Genomic DNA, 18,621 nt, shown 5'->3' with positions numbered 1-18,621 from the left:
TTTTACGGTGCTGCAGAACATTGATTGGAAACTAATGCATTTTACACGACCTTCAGAAGTTTCAGTTTTTTTGTGTTAAAATGATGGTATAAAAATCGTCTTTTTGAAATAATTATTTAAGGAGTTATAGCTAATTAAAATGTCCTATTTTATCATATCGGTTAAACAATCTCAAGCAATTTCATCTTGGTGAAATTTTGCTGTATTTTAAATGTGTTGGCGCATGCAAAAACAATTGTATATGTCACGTCATTAAAATAAAAGTTTAAAACAATTTGAAATTTTGACTTTGTAACTTAATCTACTGGACGACTAGACGACATATCCCAAACTTTTTCCCTGGCAGCATACTAGGTAGTCCTAACCCATCATATTTGACATGTTTAGCCGTGATCTAAACTTGTCACTAATGTATAAAGATAATAAAATATTTAATTGGTATTGTGGTAATTATCATAATAATGATAATTAATTATTATTTTTTATATATAATCATTGCACTGGGTGCAAAAAACTGGCGTAGTGCATCCCAAGTGAAACGTAAAAAAGTCCACTCGGTGCGCACATCAATCTTGCGGATGGAACATGCACTGGAGCAGCCGGTGAAATGAGGTGGAAAACGCCATTAGCACAGATTATAATATAAAAAGTGCACCATCTGGTTTTTTATAAAACTACTATATTTTAACACTTTGTTGCTATCTTGCCATAGACTTCTATCGCATTATCAGTTATCACTGCTCACTAGAGTATGAAAGTATGATTAAATATTGTTTACTTAATAAATAATTTAATATTCACAATTTTGTAGCTTTTTTTACTGTGTTATACCTAAATAGCATTTCAATCATTTCATTTATTCTATATCCCTAAATGGCTTAATACATAATATAATGTATTCAAGTTATTTACGAGTTACCTATAGTTTATGAAGTGGTTACTGATTATTTTCATGCCATATAAGTTATAATATATTAGTGTTTAGTTGTTATTACTGTTGAAAATTTATGAATTGTTCATTCACAATATACAAATTAATTAATTGTTATTGTTAAAATTTTCTATTAAATCATATATTTTAAGATAGAGCAAGTATGGACAAATCTAATTCTACGTTTCGAATAAAATGTCTTCCAGCCATAAATTGCGTGCAAAAAATTGGAGTGTACGAATCTAAAAATGTAATTTTATTAAAATTGTATCATACATTTTTCAGTTTATCAAACCTAACCCGCAAATTAATGGAAAATGAATTGATTTCTATTTCAGAGATATTTTGTTGTTGGGTCCAATAATGCTCGTACCAAGTATCGAATTCTTAAAATTGATCGAACAGAGGGTCATGATTTAACAATTGTGGATGACCGGGTCGAGTACACTGAACTAGATATGATAAATTCTTTGAATGTTGGATTACACAGAAATACCAGTCTAAGTAAAATAGCTTCAGCGTTCGGCATAGTTGGTAAAAATAATAGATTTTTATGTTTAAAATAATCAATGCACCTATACTACTACATCCATTGACCATTTATCATTGATGTTAAGGTTTTGTAAGACTACTAGAAGGTTATTATATGATTTTAATCACTAAACGTCGCCGTGTTGCTGTAATAGGACGTGAAATCATATATAAAATTGAAGATACGTCTATGATATACTTGCCTAATGATGCCTATCGCATTCCTAATGTTAATGAACCACGTTATTTGAAAATATTTCAAAGTGTAGATTTATCAAGCAATTTTTACTTCAGGTAAGATTCGTTAAATAATATGTAGTTTAATGGTGTATAATTATTTTTCATCAGCTGTATAAAACAGTGTCAATGATTGATAGTTTGACACCTGTCATCTTTTGTATTTTTTTAAAAATGAACAGTAGATATATATCATAATATTGATTAAATTTAGTAATCTAATTATTTTGGGAACACTAATATACATTTTTATGGAGGTTTGTGGGAAGTATCTTTCTTTCCCTTTTATATTTATGCCACCTTTAAATTATAATAACAATCACTTATTTATTATTTTTATATTTTTTAGTTACAGTTATGATGTTACGCATACACTTCAAGTCAATATGTCAATTGCACAAATTCCAAATGGTTAGTTTAATGTTCAAAATAAGTAACTTTTCACAAATTCCTATTGTTATAATTATTTTATTTCTTTAAATAAAGATAAATTATTTTGAAATAATATATTATTTAAGATGACTAAAAGTTACCTATAAATAATATGTTTCTTAAAAACTAATGTGAATAGCCGAATAGGTATTTAAGATATATATATATATACATATATTTTTTTTTTGAACCTCAAAAAATTTTGAAGAGTTAATTCTCCGCATTTTTTCTATTTTCTATTTATAACTTGAATTGATTTTAAAAATATTTTTAATTTTATTGGTTCATAAACATGTTATTTAAATGTTTAATTTAAAAGTAAATATAATTTTTATTGTTGTTGTAGATTTGTCTAATGAAGAATGTCTATTTGTAACCAGAAGTTGTCCAAATAAAATATTTGTTTGGAACGATTATTTATTAAAAGATGTACGTGACAAATTACATTCAGATTGGATTTTAAATATAATGCACGGTTTTATAAGTCAATCAAATGTTTCAATTTTTGGACGTCCAATATATATTACATTAATTGCTCGGAGATCAAATAGATATGCTGGTACACGATTTTTGAAAAGAGGAGCTAATAAAAATGTAAATAGTTATTCATTTGATGATTAATGTTTATAAAAATATACATACCACTAAGTCATTCCTACAATTATTAAAAGAGAATTTAAGGTTTGATTTTCAATGTTTACAAACACCTTACCAATACTATGGTTTTTAACCCTGCATTACACGCATCCAATTTCATTACATGCGCACAGTTATTTTGACCAAGTAATTACTCAAATTCAAGATTTCAAAATTATACTTTTATAATCTATATTATATTTAGAAACAAATGCAGTTTAGCTCCCAAGCAATTTATTAGATTTTTTTTGTTCAAAATGTGTGTGTTTGCATGCCTAATTTGATGGTACTTTAAAAAAAGTCGATCAAACTTAGTTTATAAGTTATCAACAAAAAACTTCAAAATTTTGAATTTTTCCAAAAATCGTGTTATTGAGTCCAAAATTTAAAGTTTTTGAAAAATCTTTGTATTTATATTATGTTCCATATTTTTGTGAACACAGAATTCACCTATTATATTTACTTTTCATATTATTGTTAATAAACCTGTAAAACCGAATTATAAAGTTATTTGAAACATTAGCATATTAATGTAACTTAAAGTTGATTTTTTTACATTTGGCGTGCAATAACAAATTTTAATTAAAGTACAGGAAGCAAGTTCGAGTAAAACAAATGGTACACCGTCACTTAATTGTGGTTATTTCATCGCGATCTTATTCATTGTGTGTCACTTCATCGCTTTTAACACCTTCGCAAACATTTCATCGTGTAACAGTTTATCGAATACATTTCATCGCATGGCATATCATCGTGCATGACACATTATCGCATTATTCATTGATCATTATTGTATACACACATACGTTCTAACTCCAATTTCATACCTAGCGTTAATAATTAAATTAATTTAACTCAACTTCGTAGGAAAAAATTTATTTTGCATATTAAAGCATATTTTGGACACAAAAGAATATTTACCCTATTTTTCATATCTCATATTTTGTAAATTTTCAATTAAATAAATATGTCAAAATTTGCTAACTACTATTATATCAACTATGAGAAACCTTGTATTACATTTTAAATTTTTTGAGTCAACAAATCAAGTTATATTACTATTTGTAAAAAAAAACTTAAATATAATATTAAATTAGTCAAAAATTATATAATTATCTACTTACTTAAAAGATATTTGAATAGTTATATAATTAAAATTAACGGCTTGTTGACAAAGGTGAACAGAATAGTTACTCACAACAATGTATACTGTTATACCGTCACTAAAATATGTCTGTAACAAAATCTTTACCTACCAAAGTTATTTGTTGTAATCTACCTATAACTAATTTTCTATTATGATATTGAGTTGTAACTATCATCAGTTATTATAGATAATAATATAATATTATATGGAATTATATATCCTTTATGATTCTGAAACCTTCTTTTAGACTTACCAATATTACCTAGATTAGACACCTATTCAACATAGTACATACAATGACGATGATTAACGCGATTAAATGATGCACAGTGAACTTAAACGAGTAACTTAATGATCACGATAAAATAACCATGAAGAAATAGTCATAATAAAATACTGCATAATTAACAAGCATGCGATAAAACGTTGAGAATATTTCGCGCAATGAACTGTTGTAGAATCATGACAAACATAGTTGCTCCTGCTGACTGATTATTATTCCACATCATATTTTCACATACCAATTGTCAAATAGGCAAGGAGATAACTTTAAACCTATTATTTGTGTTGAATATAATGATTAAAAACACCAAATGTATAAAATAATATTTGTAAATGTCTAATACAAGAAGTTCTAGTTGCATTAAGTCATAGTTCAACAAATTTATGAGTTGTATGTAAAAAAAAAACCAAATTCGGAAATTTAATTGCACTTGTAATACAAGGTTAAAGAAAGTTTTCAAAAACTTATTCCCATATTTATAGAAATATTAAGTTTTCATTTCAAATTAAAACTGTACACATAGTGTTTACTTAAAATAAACTTAGTGTAACAAACAATGTACTGATATACTAATAATTATATAATGTACAAGCGCATATAAGAGTTCAAGAATATATTCAATATTTACATTTCTTTTTGGTCTATTATAAAGATTTAATAAACAAATGTTCTATGAAAAGATTTTTGAAGTGAGTTGTTTTTAACTTCATAAAAATTTCTGAAATACAATTTTTTATAATATGTAAATTGATTGTTTATATGTAAATATTTTTTTTTAGGGAGAGGTTGGGAATGAAGTCGAAACCGAACAAATAGTTCAAGATCATGGAGCAAGTTGTCAAAATAATATGTATATAAGTTCATTTCTTCAAATGAGAGGTTCAGTTCCTGGTTTATGGAGCCAAGATATAAGTAAAATGGTACCAAAACCTACAATATCATTTGAATTAATTGATCCATTCCATGAAATACCTGGTGAGTAACTTTCCTTGTATAATATGTATCATGTTTAAAAAAAATAAATATTTTATGTGATTATCATCAAGTTCTAGAATTTTGATCTATTATGATGATTAAAAGTGTTGAAATGTTTCATATTTGTTAGCCTTTATTGAATTGCTATTAATAGATTCTAGCTAATCAAGATGTTTGGTTTAATATTTTAAAGGTGCTCATTTTAATAATTTGTATAAAAGATATGGCTCACCAACAGTTATAATTAATCTTGTGAAAAAACGTGAAAAAAAGGTTCATGAATCACAGCTAAGTGATCATTTAGTATCAGCTGTAAAATATTTAAACAGATTTTTACCACCTATTCATCACATTCAGTACATACATTTTGATATGGCAAGAATGAACAAAAGGTAAACATTTTTTAATTTTTTGTTTTTGTTATCTATAAATTTAATTTGTACGTATTTTCAGTAAAAATGTGAATGTTATGAGACGTCTAGATGATATTGCTCGTATGGCAATCTTTAAAACTGGCATGTACATTAATTGTCCACGAATTATAGATAAACCTACTTTTGGACAAGATAAAAATGGTATCATACTTCAAAATGGAATAATTAGAGTAAATTGTGTTGATTGTTTAGATCGTACAAACACTGCTCAATTTGTTATTGGAAAATGTGCACTAGCTTATCAAGTATGAATTTATGTTGTATTAATAAATTTAGCTGATTAGGCTTATAATAATTGCAGTCCAGCATTACAGTAGCAACTATAAGAATCATCCAGAGAGTAAAGTTATTACATTTTTTTACAAATTGATAACTGCATATTATTATGTTTTCATGAGATTTACATAGATTATACCAAAAGTATATAGTTATTTTTGTACATAATCACCGTTTAAATCTATGAATTTTTGTAGAATTGGCACCAATTCTTTTAACTAATGTCTAACTCAGGCTCTCTTCTTTAAACAGTTTCTAACTGTATCTTTTACTTCTCCTTCGTAAAAAAAAAAAAAAAAAATGTTCACTTAAAAACATCCTTGAGATTAGTAAAAATATGATAAATCATAGTGTAAGGAAAAATTCTGTAACTTACTATGAGCTTTTAAGAAACTGCGAAGGAAAATTAAAAATGATTAAAGGGTAAATAATTTCTAGTTATATTAAGTCATCTTCCAGAAAATGTCAGAACTCACGACACTTCCTTTTCCAGGATTTCATCTCCTCTTGGATGGAATACCTGCCCTTACTTTCTGGATTTTGTACCCATTAGTTGCCACTTATTACATTTTCATAAAGCTCAAGAAGATTTAAATTAAAAATTATTTAGCTGATATTGAATACTGAAGAAACAGTTGAAAAGAAACTTAATGAAGTATGAGTTCTTGAACTCTAGTAACAAAATCTGGTGCTAGGTAAAGGTATGAGTAATGCATAAATTTGATTGGTGATGCAGAAAAAACTACATACATATGATCATCCCTTGTACATTTCATAAAACATATGTAATTTTTGGCCTATAAAATTGTTGTAACCTTACTTTTTGTACAATTCTTATATATGGTTAGAAATTATTATTTTGAATACATTATACCAGCGTTTCTTAAAAAATTTTATCCGTGGAACCATTTTTAATGTCCACTTTTATCGTGGAACCCCTACTTCTTTTTAGTTTTTTTTAGGATTATTTGCAAATAAATTATAATATTAAGTAGAAGTATAGATTATTGAATATATTGAGTTAGCTGATAGATTATTCCATATGGCTTATATGCATTATTATTTAATATACAAGTATTATTTTCCATAATGGATATTTTAAAGTAATTTTCTTAAACATTTAAAAAAAATTACTTAAGAGAACGCCACACCCGCATGTGTTGTCTCCGTCGTACAAGTGCGTAGCATAGCAAATTTTACGCTCAGCAGATCACAATTATCTCCGTTAATTTAAAATTTAGAGTGAATTGACTTATTATATAAATTAAAGGCAAGATTATTACCGAGGGCATCTCATAGGCTTTTTATTATATTTTAATTTTAAACCGAGTTATGAGTATTTTTAGATATAAAAATAATTTACAATTTTAAAATACTCATAACTCGGTTTAAAATTAAAATAAAATAAAAAGCTTATGAGATGCCCTCGGTAATAATCTTTAATTTTTATAAATTTATAGGTCAATTCACTCTAAATTTAAAATTAACGGAGCTAAACGTGATCTGCTGAGCGTAAAATTTGCTATGCTACGCATTTGTACGATGGAGACAACACATGCGGGTGTGGCGTCCTCTTAAGAGGACGTTTCACCCGCATGTGTTGTCTCCGTCTTACAAGTGCGTAACATTGCAAAAACTGTTTCGCGCGGGAAAGAACCGAGAATGATACAGTTATAACTAAGAAATGAAATTTTCATCACATAAAAAGGAGAATTTTGTCTGTGCAATATCGTTTTTATTTTTTCGATATCAGAACTACAAAAAAAGTTATTCGTGCTTAAAAAACGCAAAATTAATGTATTATAAAACAATAAGAATTTTTTTTGTATAAGTGATATCGAAAAAATAAAAACGATATTGCACAGAAAAAAATCTCCTTTTTATGTGGTGAAAATTTCGTTTCTTAGTTATAACTGTATCTTTCTCGGTTCTTTCCCGCGCAAAACAGTTTTTGCAATGTTACGCACTTGTAAGACGGAGACAACACATGCGGGTGAAACGTCCTCTTAAGCTTCGTTCGCGGAACCCTGAAGTGATCTATGTGGAACCCCAAGGTTCCGCGGAACACAGTTTAAGAAACGCTGCATTATACAGTCGACTCTTGGTAACTTTAACCTAGATACATTGAAATTCTTGATATCTCAAATAAATAAAATTCCCCTTCAAATAACAATAACCCTTGATGTTAAAATAATCTAGTAAACTCAAAAATGAATTGAATAATATTTCAATATTTCAAATTTTCTCATCCAAATTTAGTATTAAATTTATATAGTTTATTACCACGATTATTTTTTGCTTATGATTATTCGTAAAATCCAACCATAATGGTTGAACCATTACTTGCCATTTTTAAGTTGAACCTTGATAACCCCATACAATAAATTCAAGTTTTAGTTCTTTGTCAACTGTATATATGCACCGTGGACCAGTGTTTTATGGTTAAAAAAAACTAGTAAGTAGTAGATGTTCAAAAATATTATTCAGTATAGATTAATAGTTTACCAAAACTCTTCGAAAATTATTCACCTTACAATATATCTAATGTCAATGAAAAAAATTATTTTTTTTAAATTTTTACCTGAATAAAATATTCATATTTAAATACCAATATTATTTAAGTGGAAAACATAGCAAAAAAAGATTAACACTTTATTGGTTAGGAACAAATGTATCGAACACATATTATGTAAATTTATTGAAACCAATAAATGTATGGAAGATTTATTTAAACCATTCGGTTATTTAGAAAATAGAATAGAGAACAATGTTTTAAATAAAAATAATCAATTATATTTATAACAATTCCTTAAAAATAATATGTATAATATGAAGTTTTGGTACTTCTTTAACGTAGACTATTAAATTAGTTAAAACTTTAGAAAAAAATTTTTTTTGATAACTCAAAATTTTTAATAAGGCAATAAACTTTGATTTAGCGAAAGTACACTCTATTATATTAATCATAATTTATTTTTTCAGCTATATTATTTAGGGTTATTGCATGAACCATTTTTAGAGTATGATACTGACTGTGTTAGATTATTAGAAGTATCATATGAAGACCATGGAGATACTTTAGCTTTACAATATGGAGGATCTCAATTAATCCATCGGATAAAAACTTATCGTAAAACTGCCCCTTGGACATCACAAGGCAACGACATTATGCAAACATTGAGTCGTTACTATAGCAATACATTTTCTGGTTAGAATTTAACTAAATGATAATTGCTTATTTTGAACCTAAGTTTTAACATGTTATACAATAATGTAAATTAATCATGTATAGATACTGAAAAACAAAATGCAATTAATCTATTTTTGGGATTATTTTGTCCAAATGAAAATGAACCTGCCATTTGGGAACAAAATTTTGATTACTATTTACATCATCCAGAAACAACATCATTTCTCTCTAATGACTGGTTAATTGTGATTGTATTTTATAATTCCTTAAATGATTAAGTATTAAGAGGATGTCAGCACATAAGTTTGTTTTCTCTCTTCGGCCCATGTGCAGTATAGACCAAGCACATTGAACAAAATCACTTTTTTTTATGTTTTAAGTAATCTTAAAATCTTAAAAATTATAGAGTATAATATTTTTGATGATATGACATTAATTTACTATCTAAATAATAAATATTGTTTCAAAACCAATTTATCATCTATTTTAATTTACAAATGTCACTCTTTATTTTCTAAGAGGTGTGTAAAGTCAAATGTATTGTTTAACTAATAAAAATATAAAACTATACCTTAAACCCTTAATATTATTCTCTCTTTGTGTATTAGGTAATTTTACTCAAAGATCACTTAAAAAAAGATGATTTGGTGTTATTGCATATTATTTATGATGTGTGTGTGTCCGAGAGAGAAAACAAATATGCACTGACATAATTTTAATTATTTTTTATTGCTATAGCAAAGTAGTCTGACCACATTAATAAAATTCAAATTAATTTAATAAATACAACACAATTAATTTTTTTTCAGTGTTCCGTTGACAAGATGGTGGGATGAATGTGTAATGGACTGTTTGCCGTTATCTTGTATGGAAAGCAAAAAAAAATATTTAGAAATATATCCTGCTAATACATTAAATATTGATGACTATGATAGTTTTAGTCACTTCTATAAAATAGATGAGTTCAGTGTAATGTCTGAAAGTTATGCTTTTGAAATTAGCCATTCTGTGAGGTGAGGTTTAGTTTTTGTAGTTCATTAACCATATAATATAATTTTTATTTCTATGTTTATTCAGAGATTTTATGCCAAACTGTGTAACAGATTTCAGTCCATTTTCTATGCGTATTAGACCTGGTAAAAAACGTGAACAAATCTCTGACAAAACTAGGAACCCTTCCATGACAGGTCATAGCTCTACAAATTCAGTAAACACAAGTAGCAGGTACCTATATCAATCATTAAAAAATAAAGCATATTCAATTTCTTTGTTACTTTACAACTTATGAATTGGTATGTTTATTTACTAAATATTAAACATTATATTTTTGTTAAGTTGTGGTAGTGGTGAAAGCGATGAAGATATTTCTTTTTCAAAACGTATTGATTCAATGAGTATTGCACCAAAAGATAATTCTATCACATTTGATCCACTACAGGCTGAACAGAGTATCTATGGGATTAATCTATCAGTCACAAAACCAGCAGAAATCGCTATTTATAAAAAGTAATTTCATTATTATATAATAATAATTTAATGAAACATAAGTATTAATATGAGTTTATTATAAAATCATTTTATAATTTTGATAATTTTGAATAGCTGTTTACCTTATTTGTAAGAATATTTTGAAGTAAATTGTAATTATTTTATTTAAGTTACAGAAAAATTAAATATGTATTTTATCTGTCAGATGAGATCTTGAATGATAACTTAAAAAATATTTTTAATGGATATATTTTATTATTTAAGTTATATAAAAATCCTAAAAGAATTCTTTCTTACTTTCTTACACTTTTTTACATCACTTTATTCAGATCTTTATCGGTAGGTATAGTAAAAAAAAATACACAATTTGTTATTATTAAACTAAATTTCTAAATTCAAAATAAACGTTTAACTGACTTCTTAAAAAAAAAGAAAGAAAGAAAATTAATGAAAAAATTCATTACTATTGCTTTGGTTTGTTAGAAATCTAAAATTACATCATCAATTATTAAAGTAGAATAAAATAAATATTTGTACCTGCATATACATATTGTATAAATCTTGTTCAATTATTTAAATTTGATTAAATAACTAGAATTGTATTATTAAACTTTACAGATATATACTAATGGCAATAAATCCATCAAGTGTTTTGACAGTAACTCCAAATAGTCAATCCAAATACAATAGCTCATTTAGTATTCCTGTTCCAGAAGTTAGTCCAAATAATATAGCTCTATATGAATCATATATTGAAAAAGGTTTAATTGGTGAATCAATTTGTAGTAACAAAATGATTTATCAGTATAAAAATTATATTCAATGTAATTAATACATAAGACTATCATTATCAATGTATTATTTTTAAAAACAAGTTATTAATTTTATTTCAAATGTATTATTATATTTAGAGTGTTCGTATATTACATAATATAGAGCTAAACTAAATTATTTTCTGTATAAATATGTTATGTATATATAGTATTTATAGACTAATATAATGTATGGTAATCAAGAAGATCCAAGATACTGATTTTCAATTTGTTTCTGGTGTTAGATATTCTATTATATTTGTTATACTTTTATTGAATAAAATGAATTGTACATACTATTTTATCTCTATTAAATTTATATACCTGTGTAAAAATATTATGTTGCCCATACTTATAAATAATATGTTAAACAAATTACGTATGTGTAATATAATAATACATATTTTGTCTTAGAAGAATTATGAAATACTCAATCTCAAAAAAAAACCGATGTTTTTATTTTTGTTCCTGAATTGACAACTTTTATACTACCATAAGTTTTAAAAAGTACTGATGTATATTTTATATTTAACCTTATTATGATTTATAATGATCTTCAAGGTGCCATACTATTGACTTTCATCATACCATTGATTAGTATTAGTCTATCTCATACTTTAGTAAATAACTTTATTTTTGAATATGTATAGACAAACATTGAAAATGTCTGTTATAAAAAAAAAGACTACCTATTTTAGTATCATGATGAATACTTATGACTATACATAGCGATTTTTTGAAAATTCTCACTCCCGTTATATTCTTTTCATATAATACATTTGATCAAATTCTGATTTTTAGAAATAATAATAATTTTCCTCAAATGATAGGTACTTAATAAACTAACTCAATGATTAAAAAAAAAAATTGATGCAAATAAATAAAAACTATGCCTTATTATGAAAGTATAATTTAATGTTTCAGACAAATTTGACGCACCCAAAAAAAAATTGCTTGACTGAAGAATTATCAAAGGATATATTGATTTTTTTTTTAACAATATGCCATCCATAACTATCAAAGAAAGATTTCCACGAGATATTAAGAATTGTTTTTACCACGCAACCAAACATTCAATGAGAAATTGTTCCTATTTATTTTAGATTAGGTATAAATTGATATGTATAAACATACATGTATATGGTTTTCTTTTATTAATTGGGCACAAGGCACGACCCGTGTGGGGTTTCTACCATGCTCGGTTGTGGGGAATGGGTGTCGCAAACAGTTGCCTGCCCAGAGAGAAATGCCGCCCATGGCCAGGATTCGATCCAGCGATGGTGCTCGTCGGAACCACAGAATATATGAAATATATTGAAAATTATAATGATAAACATAATATAATATATTTTTTTTTTTTTTTTTTATTAAACAACTATCCGCGGCGTCTATGGCCATTGGATGGTAACAGTACATTATATATTAGTATATTTACATATTACATTAATATTTAAAAAGATATACAAAGTGATTTAGTATTTATAAATTATTATTAAAGATTAAAGATAATACAGTATAATAATATACTGGTTGCCAAACCCCAAGATTAATATAAATAGATCTAATAGAATAAATCTATTCATATTAACCACAGAATATAACAATAACAATTAATTGTATTAACCTTGGCCGAACCCGAACGAACAATGATAAGAAGACATGTTCTTATCAAAAGTGAAGTTTACACTTTTACAGACATTCGAATTTCCAAGTCTAATGTCTATGCACAGAGTCTATGACAGTGCCTCTGCCCTCTGTGGTGTTTGTTGAAAAGTTTGTCGATTCATAGTTTCATCCTTTCATCTTTCATGCTTTCTGATTCACTTTAATAATATTATTGTTCCCATTACTTCAATTTATTTGTTCTCTACGAATTTTTAAATTTTCCGATACATTTCATCTAACACATTTCAGTATAGGTAATATGAAGTAATATTAATATCATGTCGTCCAAAAATTTTTTAGATGTCGACGAATCGATAATTGAAAAAAACCTTTTAATTCAAGTACGTACATATGCGATATATTTGAACATCTACTTGCGCATTTAAAACAAATGTGTGTGGGTAACGTAATAAAAATAATTTTCAGAACAACGAGGAACGAGAATTCGAACAGTTTGTGAATGGCTTCCTTAATCCCGATGCAGGCAAATTGGTCAAACCAGCTCCGGGTACGACTTTAATTATCTTTTACTACTTCATTATCAAAAATTACTTACATTCATTTAAACATTTGATTGAATATTTTTAAATCTTGTTTTATTATAGGACTTTGTATAAAATTATTAAAAACCGATAAGTCAAAAGTGTTCATAAACCTTTGCCACCATGCAGATATTCCACCTCCAGATGATATTACAAAAGAAGAACTCGTGGAAGTTTTCAATTCTAAAGATCCTGAAAAATTCTGTGTTCCTTTAAGTATCGGTATAGAACACAAAGAAACTGATAAGTGTAAGTTTAAACATTTCATTTTTATAATTATAACTAAACTTTTGACATAGAACCTGCTTGTAAAGATAATATTGATTTCAACTCAAAATTGAATACTAACTAGTAATTTGTTACTTTTATCTGAATATTATTACAATTATTGTAAGTACATTAAACAATAGAAAACCTAGATACAATTTTATTTTTTTATCAATTCATTTATTTTATTTTTATTGGGTAATATAATTTAATTGCCTAAGTGGTTGAATCTATTCAAATAATAATTAATGGAAAATTTTTTTGTGAAAATGTTTCACTGTTATTTATATATTTTAATTAAAATTAAATTTTAATAAGTATTGATACATTCAATATTAATAAGTGTTCTACATATAGGTAGGAATAAAATATGTTTCATTCTAAATGCATTGAATATCAATAGTTTTTATTTTATTTTTATGTTATAGCTAATGCAGAAGTTAATGTTTACGATGTAGCAGTAAATTCAGAATTTTTCAAAAAGTGTCAAAATGATGAAGTGTTTCAAACATTCATTATTTGCGCTTCCATAGAGGGAGTTGCTGAAAAGTTCAAAATCGATATAAGCGCAGAAAGTATTTATTAGCTTTTATTATCTAATATTTATAAATTATAATGCTTACCGTCTTATGGGGGCTCTCTTATTTACAATTTTTCTATTCTAAAGTGTTATAGTATTGTCTGATTTAATAGTCAATCATTTATTTTGAAAACATAATAAAGTAGTAAGACTTTTATCAGGCGTGTATGAAAATAGCGAGGAATAGATGAAGATAACAAATAAATTTAATAAACTAAACTTATGTGACAATCTTATACTTATCTACTTTAAATAACATGTTTTTAATTTGATTATTATTACGTTTTGATGTAGATCCAATTGTGTTGAAGAATAGAAAATGTATAGGTTCTTTGCAGCAACACAGAATTCAACAACGACCTCCTAGACCATCATCGTTTAAAAAAAAACCTCTGATTCAAGAATTAAATTCAAAATCATCACTTTCTCAGTTAGACATTCATGTTAAACCTGAGTATAGGATTTATGTGCAACCAGAAGATAATCCAAAAAATATAATTTTAGATGTTTGGATGCCAGATGTGGTAATTTTATAATAACTTACATTAATAACAACAAACATTATGTGTTTAGCTAACTATTTTTATTTTTTTCTACAGCAAAGTTCACAAGAAATTGATTTAAAATGTGGTGAAGACTGTTTACTGTTAACTACAAACAAACAAACAAAATATGAGCTGGATATTTTTTTACCGTTTACAATTGATCAAAAAGATGTTAATGTAACATTTAATACTATTACTAAAGTAAGTAATTTATATATTTATAATAACTCTTTTAATTAACTGCGTTTTATTGTAATTAATTGTTATTTATTTATAATTGTAACAAGAATAGTACAAAACTTAATTGTGTCTAGCTGACAGTCTTGGGTAGGTAGTATACCGAATACTTTTTATATACTTTTTTTATGTATTTAATACGGTATTTCAAATACTTTTTACAAGTTTTCTGAATACAGTATTCAGAATATTTTTTTAACGTCCAATCAGATTTTAAAAATAATTTCATTCTTTTTCCGTCAAAGAAATTGCTGTTGTACTTGTATTTATGTATATTTTTATACAAAATATTTCATGGAAATATATTATTTTGTTTTCTGCTATTTTCATTTGAACAGTAAGCTATTTAATATTTTTCAATTTTATAGCAACGAGATAGCGCAGTCGATAAGATTAATTTTTTTTTTTAAATATTAATTTGAACAGTGGCACAACCAGGGGGGCTAACCTCTGTTAAATAGCTAAAAATAAATAAAGATTAAATAGCTATCCCCCCCCCCCCGGTTGATTAATTTTTTTATATGTATAATCCCCCTTCTCCAGGTTATTATAATTTTCATGTATAATCCCTGAATTGAAAAAAATAAAAATATTTTTGATACTAATGAAAAGTATTCGAAAAATATTAAGAATACTTTTTGTGAAGTATTCCAAATGCTTTGGAATATTATTATCATAAATTATTCAAATACATATTCTAAATACTTTTAAAAAGTAATTTACCCAAGTCTGCTTGCTGAAATGTGAAACCAAATGTTGTTAGCTATAAAACTAATACATTAGTTTAGACAAAGATAATTTTAAGTTAATATTTGAAATTTATTTTTCAATGTTTTAATTTTATGTCAAGGAAAATTAAAGTATTAAATTATATAAGGTTCTTATAAAATAATGTTTAAATACCGAGTTTATTTTTATACACATAAATATGACTATAAATTGACAATATTGTTTATTAAATATTGATCTAAAGTTTATAGAAATAGAGTTAATGAAAAGTTATATATAATAAATGATTGTAATTATCAGTGGCAATTTCTCAGGGCATAGTTAAGAATGAAAATATACGTTTTAAAAATACTAAAATTATTTTTATCAATATATATATATATATATATATTTTTAAATTGTAATGCATAAAAAAAATTGTATCTATTATAATTTTATAATAACTATTACTGACAGAGTAATTATAATATCTGTATGTGTCAGCTATTCAATGTTTGCTGTCGCTGTGTAATACCGGCAATTCAAAGACACCCGCTTCACAAGAAGCTGTGGTACTAACCACCTAGGGGATGCTTATTCAATTGCACTTAGTCAATAATTGATATAATTTGTGTTTGACTGTATTGTGTACTAAACCTTGATTAAAATTATTATTTGTATTAAATTAAAAACTTATTATAAACAAAAACTTATTTGTATATTATTAATTTACTAGAAACAAAATAAAATTGACTGATAAATTGAAAGTAATACCTTTTTTAATAATTAATTTTAATATCAATGTGTATTATTATAATACATAATTGTGAATAAATAATCATCCCTATACTTAGAAGTCATCATTTGCCACTGATAATTATTAATTAATAGTTGTATCATTTTACTATTATCAAGTAAATTTCACATAAATTAATACAAATTTTTACCATGTAGAATTTATTTAATTTTTTAACAGATATGTTTAAAAATATAATAAAATATTTATTTTTCAGTTTTTATCAGTAATGTCAACCATTATTCCTAGCAATTGATTTTCTCACAGTAAGTGTTATATACTTTTCAGTTCAGTGTTTTTATAAATTTATGTACTATTTTTTATTTTATTTTTGCACTACAAATAATTCTTGTTTATATACATTAAAAGATCGTTATATTGAATAAAGAAAAAATATTTTAAAAAGTTTTTTTATTTAGTTTTTTAGTTTTTCTAAACAACTAAAGAATTATCATGTAATTTATTATGACTTCATACATCCATACCTATATTGAAGCTTAGTGATTGAATACTTTTATAGAATAATTGAAAAATGTTTATTATTTTTATTATATACACACAATGTTACTTTGTATATTATACATTATTAAGAATACGTAAATATTTAACAAAGACAAAATTAATGTTTTATAGGTAATTATTTTGTCGAAAAATATATACATTAAAATATATTAAATGCATTTTAATCAATAACAAGTATTTTTGCAAACAATCCTTATTAAAATTAATTATTAGCATTCAATGTTATACCATTTTGTGATGGTTTCTTTCAATTTAATTAAACATTAAACGTCTAATGTGATAGTGTCTGAAAATTGTATTGTTTATCATGTTAATAAATATTTTCATGTATTAATTCAGGTACAATATTGTTGATTACATTTTTTATATATATATATATATGAATATACAAATTATTTGATACCTAATGGGGAATAATGTGGTTAAATAAATAAAATTTTTTCGATATTTCTGACACATTTAGTGTGTAAAAATAAACAATATTATATATTTTTATTTGATTATTTTGGGAATTTATCCTTTTACTTGGTCTGAATATAAATGACATATTCAAATATTTGTGAAGAGTTGTAAGAATGATCGTAGTAAGTGTAAATTGAGGACTAGGGTGGCTTACCTCAAATAGTTGGGAGAAGGCGAAGGAAAAGAAGATTCAAATATTCAATTAGATAAAAAAGATTTGCTTATTTTTTTGTGACTCTTGTACTTTGTAAGTATCCAACTTAACATTAATAGCAACTGCCATCCATTCTAACAATTAATGTTATTTTTTTTCAAATCAACTTCAATCTTCTGTTTTGATAGAAAAACCATACAAATAGAACTATTTACCCATTGTCTAACCAATTCCATAACTGTTATTACTTGCCACTTGCCAGACACACAATTGGCAACTATTGTTTTGGTATTCAACCAATTCAATAAACATTTTATTTTAGGAAATACAGTATGTAACAAAGATATGATAGAAGATCATATTTTTTGTATATTTAGTTTATCATATATTTCTGTTACATCTTGTATAAAAGTTATAATAAACTAATAAAATATTTAAAATTATTAATAACGATGAGATTTATACCTGAAGTGTCCGAGTGTGTACAAAAGAACAGACTACAAATTAAGCGACCATACAGATATACTGCAAATACTGCAATATAAGTCCAATATTATGTGGGAATTTGGGGTCCCCAAAAGGGGGGTGGGGTATCAAAAGGACCCATGGTACTGGGATCCGGGGTTCATGTAAATAATTATTTCGCAATATATATTATAAAAATGTTTCAAAATTACTTTGTATTTAAGAAGGGCCCAAATTTAGTTCTGTACCAGAGCCAAAAATATGATGTGGTGGTTCTATGTGCGATGTCAGACGAATGGCTTAATA

General features: G+C 25.8%; 2 protein-coding genes across 2 annotated transcripts; both read left to right on the top strand.

Moving 5' to 3' along the window:
- Positions 1-803: 803 nt before the first annotated feature.
- FIG4 (polyphosphoinositide phosphatase FIG4) lies at positions 804-11,671 on the top strand. Its single transcript, XM_089225740.1, has 14 exons — positions 804-1,181; positions 1,270-1,465; positions 1,549-1,756; positions 2,049-2,110; positions 2,478-2,725; positions 4,977-5,172; positions 5,366-5,564; positions 5,626-5,851; positions 8,865-9,090; positions 9,175-9,310; positions 9,882-10,085; positions 10,150-10,296; positions 10,408-10,578; positions 11,179-11,671. Exons 1-14 carry the CDS (start codon positions 1,095-1,097, stop codon positions 11,390-11,392), a joined length of 2,520 nt encoding a protein of 839 aa, XP_089081866.1. The 5' UTR covers positions 804-1,094; the 3' UTR covers positions 11,393-11,671.
- A 1,387-nt stretch (positions 11,672-13,058) lies between these two features.
- On the top strand, positions 13,059-17,117 carry LOC149055662 (PIH1 domain-containing protein 1-like). Its single transcript, XM_089225750.1, has 7 exons — positions 13,059-13,378; positions 13,464-13,545; positions 13,643-13,828; positions 14,275-14,421; positions 14,721-14,950; positions 15,026-15,172; positions 16,930-17,117. The coding sequence occupies exons 1-7, from the start codon at positions 13,316-13,318 to the stop codon at positions 16,966-16,968; spliced, it is 894 nt and encodes a 297-aa protein (XP_089081876.1). The 5' UTR covers positions 13,059-13,315; the 3' UTR covers positions 16,969-17,117.
- Positions 17,118-18,621: the final 1,504 nt, after the last annotated feature.

This window comes from Diuraphis noxia, unplaced genomic scaffold (genome assembly GCF_037042655.1).
Source record: "Diuraphis noxia isolate RWA-SAM2 unplaced genomic scaffold, SU_Dnox_SAM2 contig0004, whole genome shotgun sequence".
Taxonomy (NCBI): Eukaryota; Metazoa; Arthropoda; class Insecta; order Hemiptera; family Aphididae; genus Diuraphis; species Diuraphis noxia.
The sequence above is the reverse complement of the archived record's forward strand: the minus strand, read 5'-3'. Positions and strand labels throughout refer to the sequence as shown.

Coding starts and splice junctions, on each gene's coding strand:
- FIG4 (XM_089225740.1), top strand. CDS start 1,095: ATGGACAAATCTAATTCTACGTTTCGAATAAAATGTCTTCCAGCCATA. Junction 2,726..4,976: donor AAAGAGGAGCTAATAAAAAT/GTAAATAGTTAT, acceptor ATTTTTTTTTAG/GGAGAGGTTGGGAATGAAGT. Junction 5,173..5,365: donor TCCATTCCATGAAATACCTG/GTGAGTAACTTT, acceptor AATATTTTAAAG/GTGCTCATTTTAATAATTTG.
- LOC149055662 (XM_089225750.1), top strand. CDS start 13,316: ATGTCGTCCAAAAATTTTTTAGATGTCGACGAATCGATAATTGAAAAA. Junction 13,546..13,642: donor ATTGGTCAAACCAGCTCCGG/GTACGACTTTAA, acceptor GTTTTATTATAG/GACTTTGTATAAAATTATTA. Junction 13,829..14,274: donor ACACAAAGAAACTGATAAGT/GTAAGTTTAAAC, acceptor TTTATGTTATAG/CTAATGCAGAAGTTAATGTT.